The following is a 16896-nucleotide window of genomic DNA, read 5'->3' as shown; positions in this document are numbered from 1 at the left end:
AAGCAAAGGCCCACCCTCATGACCTAAGTTGGACCTTTTCCCTACCCCTGCATCTCCATGAGAGTGATGCTGACACATGGACTCTGAGACTGGTGGTGTCAGCCTCCAGGCTTGACCAGAAACCTTCTTACGAGGTGCTTACTTCTTTAACTGGCTATAATACCTGTCTGGTTACTGCAGCACTGTTGGGACAGGGGATTTCACAGGGGATAACCCTCTCAGCACTGGTGGGAACACACGTGGCTTTTTCCCCTTTACAAGTGGGTTGTGCTTTTTTCGTTCCATGCCACAGCTTTAAAGAATGGTCTCAATAGATATTTGAATAGGAATTGCCAGAAATAGGAAGCATATAAGGGGGGTTGTTTAAATAAAATCTAGCTTGAAAATCTATATAAAAAGCCCCCATCTTTTTTATTCTCTTTTTTTTCACAGTAAGGAGCTGTAGCTCTGCCTATCCAGAGATCCATCTGCGAGCATCCTTCTTTTGGGAAGCTCAGCATCAGTTCCCACCTTTGGGAGATTTTCTGTACTTCCTCAGAGGAGGACTCTTTGCCTCGAGTTGAAATGAGCCCCTCTGAGCTCCAAACGTCAAGGCAGTTTGATGCCAAAGTTGAATCACAGTGTAACCTAGAAACCCAGATTTACAGTAGTCCAGGTGCTAATTTAAGGACAGGTTTTGCTAATGAGACACGGTGGGAGAGGGGAAGGGGAGGGAAGGGTAAACAGAACCATTTTGGGAACATTATCTTGGTCACAAGGAATGGGAGATTTCCCAGGGCCCTGAATTTAGCCTCTCCCACCTTTTACCTCTCCTGGCAGTGTGGTCCATCATGTCATCACCAGGATATTTGCACCAGAGCTCACTGCTGCATCCAGCAGCAGGCACCACTTCTTTGCCCTCCGGCTGCACAAGCCAAAGGGTGTTTTACAACACACCAGCCACAGTCCTGAACAAAATACTTTTATTGGATATAGGTTTGGTTTCATAATGAAAATTGAGAATATAGATCTTTTTCTTTTCCAAAAGGGCATTTGTCCACTAATATACAAAAAGCCTCTATTTATTGCAAAAAAAAAAAAATTTAAAAAAACCGAAAAAAAAAGTAATATTCCTGATGGCTTCTACTGTGTCTGGATTCTTCCTTCTCGAAGAGAAAAGAAAGCTTTGGAAACATAGCTGATGTCTTTTGTCCGGGTTGTTAACAGAGCTACTTCAAAATGTCAAGACCAGCCTCCATAACCCTGCTTCAGTCTTTTTTGGTCAGAAGCAACTGATCCCAGCAAGATATGGAAGCTGGCCACATCCCCACATCCACAATGTTTTTGCTCGTTTGTCTTCCTCTCTCTGGCCACATGAGTGAGGAAGAAACGCTGTCGCGATATTCAGTAAGCATAAGCGCTAGGCAGGAAAATGACTTGTGTTAATGCCATATATACAGTGCTGAGTCAAAGCGAGCAGGACTGTGCAGAATGAGCCTAGATTGTTTGGTCTGTCCTTGTTTCAGGCCTGGTTACCTGCCTTTTACCTGCTCAGAGGACTGGACCAATAGAGCAGTACGAAGAATTACTATGTGCAGGCACCCGTGGGTATTAATAGCAAAACACAACTCAGCCTCTTCCCCCAGGGATGGAAGGGGTGGGTTTGGGTTTTGAAATTAAAAGATAATAAAAATACAATAAAAAAAAGAAGAAAACTGGAAACCCAAAGAGCTCGGCAGAAACAAGGTCTGAAGAACCTGAGGGATGCAAAGCCTAAAGGTGCAGAACCAACCCGGTGGGGCTGGGGGCCAGCATGAGCCCCCCCTCTGCTCCTCCACCACCGAGGGAAAAGAAAACTGGTTTACCTTTAAAAGTCGATCTGGCAGTAGGGGGTGGGAGGCAATCGCTAAAGAGAGCTCCGCAGCAATGCGTGTCTTGACAATGCCCTGAAATCCTGAGTCACCTTTAACATCGCTTTTTTGGGGCGTGATTTTGGTCTTTACCCGCCTGGCAAGGGTTGAGTCCGGTCTCTCCCTCCCATCACCTCCCCCCCAGCACAGCAGCGATGGGAGGAGGGGTGTTAGTTAATTATGGGGGCAACTACTGCAAATTAAACACCGCCTCGGAGAAGTGGAGAGGGAAGCAGGAGAGTAAGGGGATGCCGATGTGATAAAGCCTCCCGTGCACCTGGGAGTCGAGCGTGATCGAGGCGCTACAGGCCGGGCCGCAGCCGCCGCTGGCGACCAGAGAACCGACGGGGCCACCGGCGGGGCTCTCCCGGGCCGCCCTGGGGCCTGCCCCAGGGGGGGGCTGCCTCAGCCCCCTGGCCAGGATGCTCTCGATGCTGAAGCTGCGACCCCGAGGACCGCTCTTGGGCGGAGGGGCGGCGGCAGCGGGCGGCCGGGGTGCGGCGGGGGCCGGGGCACCTCCGCAGCGGGGGGGACCCGAAGGGGGAGCTGCTTCCCCCCCGCCCGGCCCCGGCACCCCTTCGTCGCCCGAGGCTGCCGCCGCGCTGCCCTTGGCCCTTTTGGGCTCGTCGGGGCGGGCGTGCTGCCCCGGGGGCCGGGTGCCCTTCGGTTCCAGCGGCCCCGGGGCTTTGGGCTTCCTCTTCCTCCGGCGGTAGTTGCCGTTCTCGAACATGTCGAGGCACCGCGGGTCCAGCGTCCAGTAGCTGCCCTTGCCGGGCCGGCCCTTCTCTCGCGGCACCTTGATGAAGCAGTCGTTGAGGGAGAGGTTGTGTCGGATGCTGTTCTGCCAGCCCTGCTTGTTGTCGTGGTAGAAGGGGAAGCGGTCCATGATGAACTGGTAGATACCGCTGAGGGTCACCTTCTGCTCCGGAGCTTCTTTGATGGCCATAGCGATGAGGGCGATGTAGCTGTAGGGGGGCTTCTGCGGGGGGTCCTGCCGGGATATGGCACCGCTCGGGGCGAACCCCAGGGCAGCCGGGAGGTACAGCACGGGGGGGCTGCCCATGGCAGGGAGGGGGCTTCCGTAGAGATGGCTCATCGCAGGCGTTGTCCCAGCCCCGGGTCTTCCTCAGCGGAGCAGGGCGAAGGGATGGGGTAGGGTAGGAACCTGGGACGAGTCCACCAGGGAGCTATTTGTGTGAGCTCAGATCCCAGCCCTGCCTGAAGGAGCTCGTTCTGCCTCTGTCCCCGCTTCATAGCTCTTAAGAAAAAAAAAAAAAAAAAAAAAGGGAGGAAAAAAAAAAGTTAAATAATTGTTGTAAGTTTGCTATTATATGTTGACTTAGCACTGGAAAATAAATTGTCTCCGATAAACAGTCGTTTGTGTTCTCAGCCCACCCACATTAATTAAAATTTCATTGCTACAAAACTCCAAGCTCTCTCCACGTGTCTCGCTGGTACCAGCCAATGGTCTCCGGGTTATTCCTTCATTTGTTTATAGAATTAGTCTGTTGATAAGTCTGCCCACCCAAGTCGAATCAAGCTGTGTTTATTTGGAAAAATTTCCGGGCACCCAATATATAAACGCACTGATCTGATGTTTGAAATATCACGTCCACCCTTTGACGCTGTAAGCACACACAGCAGAGCAGGATGTACACTGCTGGAGCTCGGGGAGGAGCAGGCGAGGAGCCCCGCAGGAAAACTGGGGCAACAAACAACAACAACAGAAAAAAAAATTAAATAAAACAAAACCAAATTGCAAAAAAAAAAAAAAAAGAAAGAAATTAAGAAAACGGGATGGGGGAAGGGAGAAGGCAGCGCTGCAATGGGGAGGAAGGAAAAGGGGCTCTCTGGAGGCCCGAGGAAGGAGGGGTCAGGTGTGCGGGGCTCCCCTTCGCACCCGGCCCGGGCCCGAGTGAAGGGGAGCCCCGGACCTGCACTGGGGGTGACGCCCGGGGGGCTGCAGCGAGCTTCATAACGAGGGAATTTGGCAGGACCGGGGAGGAGGGCCAGTATTTGTGAACGCGGGCCTGTTGCTTTATATTATGTACTTTCCTGTTTATAACAAGGAGGGGGATTATAACAACTTTACAAGTGCACACAGCTGGCCGGTGCTTACATTAGGAATTTGTGATGCTCTTTTTCTGGGTAAACGTCCAGGTTTGGGGCTGTGATTTCTGTTGTCGGGTTTTTATTTTTTTCAATTTGCTGATGTAACAGCTCTAATCAGAGGCCCCGAGGGATCCCGATGCAATTGGAGGTGTCGGCTGCTTCTCCAGCCCCCGCTGCTCGGACCTGCGTTAGAACCCAGGGGAGACCCGGCGCCGTGTAGCATCATTCCTTCGAGGGAGTGAACAGGAGGATGCCTTCTTCCTTCAGAGAGAAACAGCCCATAAGTGCAGGCCCACCACAGTGGTGGGACTTTAACCTGGCGGGGAAAGAGGTAAAAGCTCCGAGGTTCCCTCCTGCAAGCCCCCCTTCACCCGTGGGGTTTTTCGCCCACTTCTGCACCCGTCCTGCCGTTCTCCCAGCAAACCACCGGGACAAGGTTTTTAAACCCCGGGGTAAAAGCCATCGCGGTGGCTGTGGACCCGCAGAGGAGCCCCAGAGGTTGCCAGAGTCGTGCAAGCCTGGGAAATACAGCAAGGGTGCAAAGGGAGGGGGCTTCTAGGGGACAGGGAGTCTCCCCGCTCAGTGTCTGGCCCCACACAGGAGGGAAACCCGCCCCTTTGGCACGCCCTTGCCGGTAATACAGCATCCCTCCCCCTCGGTGCACACACCCGCCACCCCCCGGAAACGGCAGGACTCATCCATGCCATAACCGCAATAAACCCCTAAATAAATAAGAAAAGGAGACAGAAGAAGGGTTGAGGGGCGGGGTCCCCCTATTTCGAAGCTGAGGACCAGCATTCCCTGGAAGCATCCTCGCTGGGGGGGGATAGGGCAAAGCCCAGTTGCTCTAACGCATCCTCAGGGCAGCCTGCTGAAGTCGAGGGTCTCTCCCCCTCCGCACACACCACACCACACCCCCCCCCCTTCGCGGAGTCCCCCCCTCCCCGGGACACTCCAAGCACGGATTATTAAAATAATCAATACTCGCGTGTACGGCGGGAGACAGGCACAAGGGCACCGGCTCACTCCCTGAGCTCCCTCCCCCAGCAGAATTCCTGCTTCCTCCTTCTTTTCCCCTCTTTGCGGTAGAAACTCCTTGGAGGCGGGGATGCGGCTTTTCTCTCAGCTCCTTCTTCCCAGCCTATCTGCTGCCTGCTGTGCCTCTCCAGTCGGTGGCATCGCTGCGTTACCCACCCGGGAACAGCCCTCCGAGTGGCTTCGATGGCGGCGGGGGGAACCGGGGGAGCAACCGGAGCGGCGGGGAGGTAGGGGGGTAATGGTGTTTACCGCTGCTCTTCCTCTAAACGGACGAAGGAAAAGCCGCGGAGCCAGCGATGGAGTTGCTCCTGGACGTGTTTCCCCTCCTCTCCAGCTGACAAGACTCTTTTAAAGTACCAGCAAGGAGAACTCCGGCTCGGGGCCTCTGAGGGAAGCGGGTGCAAATCAGTGCTCCTCACTCCTTACTGTGTCCCTGCACTGGGGAATCAGAGCGCAAATCAGTGCTCCCCACTCGTTGCTGTATTCCAGCACCCAGGGGGCAGCTTGGGTGTGAAGCAGTGCTCCCCACTCCTTCGGCATCCCGGCCCCTGGGGGAGAGCAGAGCACAAATCAATGATCCCCACTTCTTGCTGTATCCCGATAGTTAGGGTAAGCAGAGCGAAAATTAGCGCTCCCCACTCCTGCTGTATCCCAGCACCTGGGCGGGGGGGGAGCTGAGGTGTAAATCAGTGCTCCCTACTCCTACCGCATCCCGGCCCCTCGAGAGGAGCAAGGCGCAAATCAGTGCTCCTCACACCTTGCTGAGTCCCGGCCCGGGGGTAGCGGGAGTGTAAATCAGCGCTCCCCACTCCTTGCTTTATCCTGGCCTTGGGGTAGCGGGGCTGTAAATCAGCGCTCCCTAATCTTGCTACATACCGGCCCGGGCTCCCTCAGACACGACGGGCAGGAGCTGCCCACCCCTCTCTGTGGAGGGCACTGTACAGCCCTCCGATAGCGGCCCGGGCTCGGACGTGTATTTCTTCCTCTCCCTGCCCTTCAGTGGGAGGAATTGGTGTGGATTTTCTGCAAAGCCCCCTCCAAAGTGACACAAGGGCTAGCCGCCTTCAGCAAAACCCTCTTGGCCGGCGCCTTCCCACAAGCGCGTTGAGATCTCGGGGAGATGGGATGGCCCCGGGGGGAACCAGAGAGCTCCGTTCTGGGATGTTTAGAGGCCTGGGGGGTGGGAGGAGGCCTAAAGGGGTTGATTTTTCCCTATTCGGGTCCTGCAGCCCAGGGGAAAGCGGTCCCTTGGCCAGTCTGCGGGGACACCTTCCCGGTGGGAATGAGCTGGAAAAGCGCCAGCCCTTCTTCCCGAAACCCAGAGCTGCCTGGGCTTTTCGGACAGGTTTGCAAATCTGTAGGTTAACGGCAGCGCCGCAAGAAATAATATTAACAATAATAAAAGAGATTCAATAAAACCTCATCCACCATCCTCATCTGCTGCCCCGAGCCATGCTGGGCCCCGACTCGGTGCAACCAGACATGCACCAGTTTCGGCCAGCCGCCACGCTGGGGACAGAGCTTAGCCCTCCTTTATTCCTGGGGGGAATAATGCTGGTCCTTCCACTGCGAGGGTCTGCGAGGCCTGATCCTGATATGCAGGACCATGGGCCTTCCTTTTTTCTTTCTCCCCCTTTGCTCCGGCCGGGCTGAAATCACCTGTCCCGACAGACTCCTATCGCGTTATCCACCTCCGTATCTCAGCTGTTAAATGCAGCTCCGAAAACGATTTTGCTTGGCCTGCGAGTCCAGCCCACCCAAAGCCCCCCCACCCGGAGAGAAGAGGGCCACCGGGGCTCGGCGGAAGGAGACTGAGGGGTCTGAACCCCCGGGACAGGTCGCAGCGATGGGACAGCCCTCTCAGTTCCTGTCTTTGGAAGGGGGCTGCATACCCACCCTGCTCTGACTGGGGGGAGGCCTGATCATACCAGCTCCCGGCCCCGGGACCTTAGGATCTAATAGCTGGCTTTCCTTTTTCTGCCAAGCTCCTGAAAACCTCGAATCCTGAAATCCCGATATCCTTATATCCTGATATACTGATATCTCCGAAGCCGGAGTGCAATATAGCAGGGAGGGAGGGACAGCGCCCTGGGGCAGTACAGACCCCACGTAGCAGCGTCCATGGGGACAGCGATGGGAAAAGCCCCACTGGCAAGGCGTTATGGGAGCAAAGGGGACCCCCAAGCCCGGCTCCAGCTGCGGACCCCCAGGAACTGTCCAACAGCAAGGGGAGCAGGTTGCAGCGCCTCAGAAGAGCCCCGGCCCCCAGGACTGCACCACCCTCTCCCCAGTATCTAAAGGATCCCGTGGGCCCAGCATCCTTACCCAGCGTGGGAAGATATGGGAGCAGTGGTGACCCCGGGATTTCTCAAAGCGTGTGGGATAAACATACAGCAAGCACCTGATCTGAGTCATTCCCAGGGGGAAAAGGGGCTGGACTGGGGGAAGAATTCTTCCTGGTTTGTTTTTGGTTTGGGTTTTTTTTTTTTGTTAGTTTGAGTTTTGTTTCTATATTTATTTTTACACTTTTACACTATTTGTTGTCTTTTTACCCCTTTACTCTATTTATTTCTTTACCCTTTTGCTGTGTTTTGCTTTTACCCTTTACTCCATGTATTTTCTGTCTTTAAAATATAACTTCTATTCTGTTGCATTTAAAAAAAAAAAAGGAAAAGAAAAAAATAAAATAAAACCCACTCTCTGAGAGCCAGGAAAAATGGCACGAGTTTTACAAGAATGTTCCTTAAAATACAGATCAAGTGAGGCTTGGACATTTTTTCTCATTTAAATCGAGAGTTCCAGTGCTTTTTGCCAGCTTTCTAGCTCATGAGAAGTTTACCCGATCAAAACCAATTTATATCATCGATTAGAGCAGCCTGCCACTGGTGTGACTGCTCCTAAACGCTGCCAGGGCTGCGAGGGGCGGCGGGAGGGGGGACACACACGGCAGGGAAGTGTCCCCGGTAAATGTTGGATAGGTGAGCCTCTGCCGCTGGGAAAAGAGCCGGGATCCAGCAAGCCGGACTTGGGAAGTCCCAAAGAACCCTCCTCAAGCCTGCCCTAGGCTTTACCCTCATCCCAGAGCCGGGTTAAAGCTGCTTCAACAGATAAAGGATGGTCTGGGGGAAAGGCAGAACATGTGTCAGGACCCGGCATAGCGAACAGGAGCTTAAGCAGATAAAGAGAAGGTTAAAATCAGCCAAACCTTTAGACGGGAAAGTATTTAAAAACCTTAAAACGATTCTGAAGTGAACGTTTCGCCTTGGTTTTCGACTCTGCAATGTGTCCGCGTTGAACAATTGCTCTCGTCACCCTCACCCATTTGTAGCCTTTCAGGATTCGCTTTTGATTATTATATTATGCTTGGAAAGGATGGGATTTGTTCCCTTTTTTTTTTGCCATAGGAAAGAGCCGGAGGCTCGCCAAGCACCGCGCAAGGCCCGCGCCTGCAGGGACAGGCAAAGGAAGCAGAAATCCTCTTCCCTGCGATCCCTTTCCTTCCCCTCCTCCCCTCTCTTCTCCCCAAACTTCTTCCCTAAGTTTCAAGCTGACCAACGGTTTGGGATGGAGAGGAGACGGGGACCAGACCAGCCCCCCCCCACCCCGCGGTGCCTTATTCGTTTTCCCCCCTGCCCTTCCCGTCCCCGTCCCCGTCCCCGTCCCCCCCCCCGCAGTGGTCTAAATTCCACCTCTAAGCTTTTTCCTCCAAGAAATAACCATCATCAACCTCAAGGCTCCGGGAAAACGACTTAGGGTTAAAAACAACCAGTGCCACGTTTTCTGCATGAAGGTGGAGGGAAGATTAGAAAAAAAAATGGGGGAAAAAAAAAAAAAAACACTTATATAGACAGACAAGCGCCAGACTTGGAGAAGAAAAAAAAAACCAGCATGGATTTATTTTAAGGTAAGTACAACAATTAGGACCACATAAGACAAACGAACTTTGAAGCAGGTTAAAGCAAATAGTCCTTAGGAATGGTCAAGGTGAAATCTATTATACAAAACATCACACATCGTAAATAATAGTAGAAAAGTATCAGATACTTTGTCTTTTTTCTTTTCTTTCAAAAAAAAAAAAAGAGAATCCACCAGCAAAAAAAAAAATAAATTATTTCCTCATCTTGTGAAAAGAACAGCTCTAAACCCAAAGAAACTATGGCATAATTGTACACAGACGAAAAAAGAAATCACTTGTCATTAATTTGGAAGTTAGGAATTGTTGGGCGAGACAAAAGCAATCCAGTGAACTCAACTTTAAATATTATATTAATGGCTCTGAAAATCAGCCTGATTAGAAATCCACACACTTTTTACAGCACAACAGAGAACTTAAAAAATACCCAGGACATATATTTATATATATATATTTATATACTTCCTTTTTTTTTTTTTTTCTCCTTTTAAAAAGTATAAATGGTCGTTGTGATATTGGTCCATAACTTATTTTTTTCTGAGATCCCCTATAGTTTAGCATATAAATCTTGCCACTTCTAGATAGACATATATATATAGAATTATTCTTTTTTTATTCTTTTTTTACTTTTTTATTTTTTTTTAGGAGATATCCCCTTTTCAAGCAGGATTTACTTGTCTGCAGTATAAGAAGGCCCGAAATTGGGCTTGTGACCTACAGACTGTGATCCCCATGTCATATTTTATTTTTATTCTTTGATTTTTTTTTTCCTGCCTCTGAAGTTTTCGGTGTATTTTTATTTCTCCTTTTTTTTTATTATTATTATTAATAGTAATCATTTTTTTTTCACTTTTCTTTCTGGCGGGTGGCCCTAGGCGAGGGGGTGTCGGCTACTCAGTACTTAGTGCAGTCGTAGGAGTAGGGGGCGGCGTGGCGGTAGAGGGAGGGCGCGGATCTGTATGGGATCTGACAGGCGGAGTTGCTGCTCACCTGGTGGTCGCTGAGTGAGGCGCTCTCCATCCCCAGCCGGTGCGAAGTGAACATTTCCCGTACGTTGGGAAACGTCTGCTGCTGGGAGCCGAACGTGTGCCCAGGCAGGTGGCTCAGCTCAGCCCCATGGTTGAGGTACCAGGAGGCAGGGGGCTGACCCCCTCCCGCTGTCCCCCCACCGCCGCCGCCGCCACCGTGGGGATGCCCGGTCCCCAGAGCCCCTTCTTGCCCCGCCGGCAGGCCGAGGGTGCCGAGGGGAGATGGGGCACCCGGAGGGTGCTCTGCCAGGCCATCCTCCAGCGCTGCGGGGGGCACGCACATGTGGCCCGGCCTCTCCCCGCTGTAGAGGCTCATAGCGCGCACGCTGCAGTGGTAGCTCCCACTAGTGTCCGCGGCCTGGCTGCACGCCGCGCCGTACCCCGACGGCTGCCCCGGTGGGTAGCCCAGCGGCAGAGCGGTGCCCGCCCGGCCTGGGGCGGCACTCACCGGGCCGAGGTCCCCCGCCGGGGAAGTCCTCAGGGTCATGATGCTCTCCACAGTGAAGCCCGGCAGCCCGGTGCTGCCAGGGTGATGCTCGGGCAGCGCGGCACCCGGGGAAGCAGCGGCGGGGGGGGAGCCGGCGCTGCGGGGACTGTCCCGCAGCCCCCCGCCGCTGGCCGGGCTCAGCGTCTCCACTTTGGTGATCACCGGCAGCTCGGGAGACGCCGTCTCGCTCTTGATCACCACCTTCTTCTCGGAAGCCGGCGCCGAGGCGGAGGAGGAGGAGGAGGAAGAGGAGGAAGAGGAAGCTTCCTTCGGGAGGTCGGCGCCGGCCAGCCCGGGGGGCTTAGACTGCTCCTTCAGCAGCCGTTCCCGGGCCTCCTCTTTCTCCTTGGAGACATCCTTCTTCTTGAAGCGTCTCCTGCGGCGCAGGAAGCTGCCGTTTTCGAACATGTTGTAGGAATCGGGGTCCAGGGTCCAGTAGCTGCCCTTACCCGGCTTCTTGTCGTCGCGGGGTACCTTGACGAAGCACTCGTTGAGGGACAGGTTGTGGCGGATGCTGTTCTGCCAGCCCTGCTTGTTCTCTCGGTAGAAAGGGAAGCGGTCCATGATGAACTGGTAAATCCCATTGAGCGTGATCTTCTTGTCGGGGGCGTTCTGGATGGCCATGGTGATGAGAGCGATGTAGCTGTAGGGCGGCTTCACCAAGTCTTTGGGGGCGGTGGGCTGGTGGGGGTGATAGGGGCCGTAGGAGCGCCCCATGCCCGCCGCGTACTGCTCGGCGGGGCCCGGGTACACGCTCATGGGGTTCCCCATCCCGCCGTACGTCCCCGCCGTCCGGTAGTAGTTCTGTTCGCTTAAATACGGCACCACTCCCAAAGCGTTGGGGTCCGAAACGGAGTAGCGAGCCTGCATCATGGAGAGGGGCTTCCCGCGGCCAGGGAGGAGAAGAGGAAGAGGAGGAGGGTGGAAGGGCCTCACCCCCGTCCGGGACCGCTCTGCGGAGAAGGGAGAGGGCGAAAGCGGGGCAGAGCGAGTCTCAGAGGCGAGCTGAGTCCCAGTGTGTCCTCTAGCAGCGGCACCTCGGCAGCATCCTTCGGGTCGCCGGGGCCGGGTGGGTTCTGCCGGCCTCTTCCCACTTTCGTTATGGCTGTGATTCCTGCCTACACACCTGTGACCCGCTGCGGGCGCTGCTGCGGAGCGGGAGGGCTGTTCTCGCAGGAAAACGGGATTGTTAAATATATATATATAATTTAAAAAAAAAAAAAAGGGAGGGGGGGGAGAAAAAAAGCAAGAAAAATCAGTCTTGCGGAAAAGCAGCCCTTGTCACAGCAACCGCCCGGGGTCTTGCGCAGCCCGCGTGCCCCGCCGGCTCCGTGCGCGGGTGCGCGGGTGCGCAGGATGCGCGGGGGGCGCGGAGCTCCTCGGCCGCGCTGCGGAGCTTCAAAACTCTCCCCGCGCTGCCGACGCGCTTTTACTCCCCGCTGGCCCCGCCCCCCGCCGCCACCGCCAGCCAATGGGAGAGAGCGCCCCCGCCGCCTCAACCAATGGGAAGCGGTGGCGGCGGCCGGGGATGCGGTGGCGTTGGCGAGCATCACGGCGCAGGCTACAAGCCACACACACACACACACACACACACACACACACACACACACACACACACACACGCCGCCTCACCCCGTTCTAAACGCCCGTACTCACACATCAGAAGCGGGATCACCCTCCCTCCGTTCCGCAATTTCAGCGTTTTGGCCCCAAAATGAGACAAACGGCTCTGCCCTGGGGTCCCGCTGGCCCGCGGCGCCTTCCTATGAGATCCCCACAAAAGCCGAGATTTTTGGTGTCAGGTTGATGTCGCGGGAGTCGCGACACTGCGCTCATCTCGCCGACAGAACGGTGCTCTCCGGGGTGGGCAAGTCCAGGTTTTAATCGATGGAAGTGAAAAAGGCCGGAGGGACACCTGGTCCTGTCCCCACGTTCTTCGCCCGATGGCGAGTGCCGCTTCGCCCCCGTGGCACCGTCGGAACTGGGGATGAGGGGTTCCTCTGCCTCTTTGGGGACATTTTATTATTAATAATAATAATTAAAAATAAAACAGTGAGTGCATTTAAGCGGCGGGTTTTTTCTTTCGTTCTGGCTACTTAAGCGAATTTTCCCGTGGCTGTGAAACCCGCCCCTACGCCTATTCCTTAACGATTTCATTAGGGGCAATTAGAGAGGGACAATTAGGGACGCTCGGTGACCAACTGTAAACTCAGATAGTGGGAAAACTGCTACGAGCTGCACTGTCCCAGCCGGGAGAAGCGCGGATCTTCCCGACGAAGAAATAACTGTGGGAAACAGTGAATTCCCCACTCGGGAAAAATGAATAAAATTAAAATAATAATAATACAATACAAATAGTCACCGCAAAATCGATTCGAGCCAGAGGCAACCAAGATAAGGTTAAAATTAATCAGCTGTCATGCCGGCAGGGCTCCTTCCCGCAGCCTCTCCGAGCCCGGCCGCCTCCGCTCGGGTTTCCAAGCGGTGATCTTTGGGTTTCCTACACTGTAATTCTGCCTTTCCCTCCTTGCAATTTGTGTGGCTTCGGAAGGCTTTAAACAAAGGGTGGTTTTATTATTTTATATTCTTTTCTTTACCCCCAAAGTCAGATCGGGATTGTCGCTGGCTGCCGGTAGGAAGGGTCCGGCCGTGGGAACCCGGCGGTGCTGCTAATTACCGGAGATTTTCTTAATAAGAAAGGAAACGATTTTACGCGATAGCGGGGAACAACAAAAAAAAATTACAAAATTAAAGGGAGCTCCTCTGCAAGGAGGTACTGTTAAAACCGATCTGTGATGGAAAAACGAATAGGAAAGTTTCGCCGGACGCTTCGAAACCGCGATTTAATTTTGATGGAAATAAATGGAAACGTTCTGGGACGGTTTCACCAACAGAGCAAACGTCCGGGTGATTTATTTTCTTTTTTTTTTAATGAAAACAAATAGTGAATTCTGCGAGATCTGCTGATGCTTTTCATGTAGGAGCAACGAGAAAGCATGTATATATTATTATTATTTCTCGAATAATTTGAAAACGACTTCCCATTTTTACCTTCTGTTTTCAAAGAAAACGTATTTCTGGTAAAAGCTAGGTGGTTATCTGAGCGCGCATATACGGATTTTTTAAACAATATAACTTTTTAAATGCAGTATTTCTTTTTCAGTGCAAAAGCTTGACCCGAGACAGCCTCTCGCCGTCCCAGTGCTGCCCCTTCCCGCAGTCCGGTGCGCTCGGGAGAAGTACCCTGGACGGAATCTCATTTATGCTTAGCTGGAAGCTTTAACCGAGATGAGTTTCTACAGAAAATCCAGCGGCAGCGGCCGGTCTCTGCTCGCCGAGGCCAGGATCCTCACCGGGCCGAGCTCCGCGGCGGGGAGAGCCAGCAGTGTGGGTAGCAGGAACGAAAAGAACACCCTGTTTGTGAAAATAGCCAGCACCCGAAAAGGGACCGCGGAAACCGGGGTCCCTCCAGCACCGTGGGTTCCTCCGCCCGTCCTCCGCGGGGAGCCGCGCTCGCCCGCTTTACCGGAACGGTGGAGCCCGGGCAGGCAGCGATGTCCCACCGCAGCCTTTATCAGCCTCTGGTGAGCATCGAGGGCAGGAGCATGGACCCTTCCCCTCCCCGGGCTCTCCACGCGGCGGTTCCCCGGGCCCCGCGGCCGTGCCGGCGGCCGGTGCGGCGGAGAGCGCTGCGCTCACCTGCCCGCCCCGGGGCTCGTCGCGGTGGGTGCTGCCCTCCAGGGGACACTGGGAGGGTTGCACTGCCCCACCGGCGCGGTACTGGCACCGGTTGCCCGCTCCGGGCCACGGTGTGTGGAAGGAGGAGAGGAGACACGGGAGACAAGAGAGGAGAGATGGAGAGAACGGAAGCGAGAGGAGAAAGAGACAGTGGGATGGGAGAGGCGCAAAGAAAGGCAGAGTGATAGAGAGTGCAGGCGAGAAACAGCGCAAAAAGTGTGTGAGAAAGGAATGGAGAATGGGAGCAAGAGAAGGAAAGAGTGAAAGCGGCAGAGGTCGGGAGGAAAGGAGCAAGGATAGGGAGAGAAAGATTAAAGCAGAGAGAAAATGAAAGAAAGAAAGAAGGAAAGAGAAAGGAAGAAAGAAAGACAAAGGAAGAAAGGAAGGAAGGAAAGGAACAGCTATGTCTGTAGCTGATACTGTAGCCATCAGTGCATCTAAGACCCTCAAATTCACGCCGCTTTCTTTGCATTTGCACTGGTGACCATCCACAGGGAGTGCACCCACACTGGCTTCAGCGGCTGACCCAAAGCCCACTCCTATTTTCCAGCAGAAGGCAATGTCCTGACAGGTCAGCCTGGGCCTGGCCCACCTGCCCAAAGGTGCCTCCTTTGTCGGGTTATTTTCTTTGCACATGAATTCGCTTGTACATTGTTTATTCACACACGGAAACCCACTTCACAGTGGTTGAAAGCCTAGTTTCTAGTACCCAGCTAATATGCTTTATGAATGAATGCATCATTAATAACCGTTGCCTTCAAAACTTGTAGCCTATTTTTGATTTTTAGTACTGAAACCAAAGCAGAGCGCTATCACCAGCTTAGCGCTCCTGTTTGGTTGTGTTTCGCTTGTTTTTCATGGCTGCCCTGGTGTGTTCAGCCTGCGTGTCAGAGAAATTATTCCTGCAGCACAAGGAGTTCCTTTCTGCATTGTTCACAGGGTTTGTATTGACGTGGCACTCCCTTTTTCTAGGTGTTTTCACAAATTATGGGTGTTTCGCACAAGTGCCGCATTTTGTCTTTTGTATGAAAGCTCAAGATCTTTTTCAGCCTCTTTCAGTTGAGTATTTTATTCAGTTTGGTAAAATGGATGTTAGAAGTGATGCAGGTACTTCCAATAAAGTAATTCCATTATATGGATGCTGTAGCCCTGCCTGCTTCCCACTGAAAAGAGAGGCTTTCCCATGGCATCTGTACAAGCTACATCAGGATATTAGAAGTAATGCTAAAGCCTGAGTGATATAAGAGACCCTGGAAAAGTAATTTGGAGCAAATTTAAGACCTGTAGAATCAAAGCCGAGAACTGAACCAGCAGAAAAGCCGTCATCTATTACCAAACTCCTCATTTGCTCAGGGCAAATTATCCTGGCTTGTAGAAAACCGGCTCAGGCCCTCATTTTTTTTTGGAAGGCAAATCCATGTGAGAAACAGCTTTACCGAGCATCTTGCATGGAGGTTGGAAGGAGATGTAGGTGGTCTGGTAGGATCTGAACGCCCCTCAATTGTTAGTGTATTAATTAACAGCACTGTTGCTACTTCACTCCCTTCCTCAAAGGGGAGAAAGAGAGTGCGATGGGGTGGAAACAGGTCCCACGAGCTGCAGTGTGGCGATTTTGGGTGACGGCGAACAGGCGCACAGGGCTGGCACTCGCAGCATAGGAGTGCAAATTGCAATGCTGAATTAGAGAGAGGTTGTAAATTGCTCACCAAAGGCCCGATCCCAAACTCCCCACAGAGATATCAAAGTCGCTGGGAGTTTTCCGTGAGTAGGAAGTGGAGGAATGAGCTTCAAACATTTAGGCCCAGCTCCACATGGGTGGTCTATTATGCCTGGATGGATTCCCACTGGCTCCAGCAGCACTCCGAGGTAGTGAAAAGGCTCTTCCTAAATGCACCCCGTTGCAGAACAGGGGCTCTAAGTACTTTCTTTGAATGCTTACAAGGGACTTGGGTGGAAAGGTGAAGCCTCAGGCTCAGCGCAGCTGCTCTGCAGCATTCAGCCCAATATACTGATATTAATCTGAGTTTGACAAACACACATAGTTGGAAGGGGAAAGACTCCTGAGCCCAGCGGAGTCCTGGCCTTTGATTTGCACTGTGAAACAGAAAGAAAGTAGTTCAGCAACCAGCAGCAGCCGCAGAGAGAAAAGGCGTTTGCATCTGCCCAGCTACATCTGCAACTATTCAGGGGAGAGCATCCGAATTTGTTCCGCTTTTTGGTTGGCAGAGCAACAGTCAGCTCTGACGGTGGATATGTATCAGTAGCATCCAAGCCAAGTAGATTAGAAACCAAATTCAAAAGCAATTTCTCCCCCCCTCCATCTCCTTCCCGACACACTTTAAAATAAACCTCTGTCTCATTGTTCCCATGACCCTTCCATCCCACTCCGCTCAGGAATGTCAGGATTCTCAATGTTCTCCCTCTTCTTGAGGCAATTGTTAAATACGTTAATTCTATACATAATAAATCATTCAAACAAATCATTTATCATCCTATTAAATGAAAGTGAGAAATGTACTTTCTGGAAGCTGGCAGGCTCAGAAGCCCACGTAAAGGCTGGATATTGCTTTATTCGAGACCAGCCAATTTTAAATGGAAAAATTATTTATTTGGGAGTTTGTGTTATGAAAAATGGGTCTTTTTTTCCCCCCCACAGCTATAACACACAATTGAAAAGAATACGGGGCTTGG

At 52.9% G+C, this 16896-nt stretch overlaps 2 protein-coding genes across 2 annotated transcripts; both read right to left on the bottom strand.

The window, feature by feature from the left end:
* Nucleotides 1-945: 945 nt before the first annotated feature.
* Nucleotides 946-3219, bottom strand: FOXL1 (forkhead box L1). Its single transcript, XM_061477342.1, has 2 exons — nt 1845-3219; nt 946-1399 (listed from the first exon to the last, which is right to left on the bottom strand). The coding sequence occupies exon 1, from the start codon at nt 2983-2985 to the stop codon at nt 2080-2082; it is 906 nt and encodes a 301-aa protein (XP_061333326.1). The 5' UTR covers nt 2986-3219; the 3' UTR covers nt 946-1399; nt 1845-2079.
* A 5691-nt stretch (nt 3220-8910) lies between these two features.
* Nucleotides 8911-11881, bottom strand: FOXC2 (forkhead box C2). The gene has a single exon (XM_061477341.1). It carries the CDS (start codon nt 11338-11340, stop codon nt 9847-9849), a length of 1494 nt encoding a protein of 497 aa, XP_061333325.1. The 5' UTR covers nt 11341-11881; the 3' UTR covers nt 8911-9846.
* Nucleotides 11882-16896: the final 5015 nt, after the last annotated feature.

Source organism: Pezoporus flaviventris, unplaced genomic scaffold, assembly GCF_033815535.1.
Source record: "Pezoporus flaviventris isolate CSIRO_AGI_PZ_B2104156 unplaced genomic scaffold, CSIRO_AGI_Pfla_v1 ptg000105l, whole genome shotgun sequence".
NCBI classification, from domain to species: Eukaryota; Metazoa; Chordata; class Aves; order Psittaciformes; family Psittacidae; genus Pezoporus; species Pezoporus flaviventris.
Note: the sequence above shows the minus strand (reverse complement) of the source record. Positions and strands in the feature narration are given on the sequence as shown.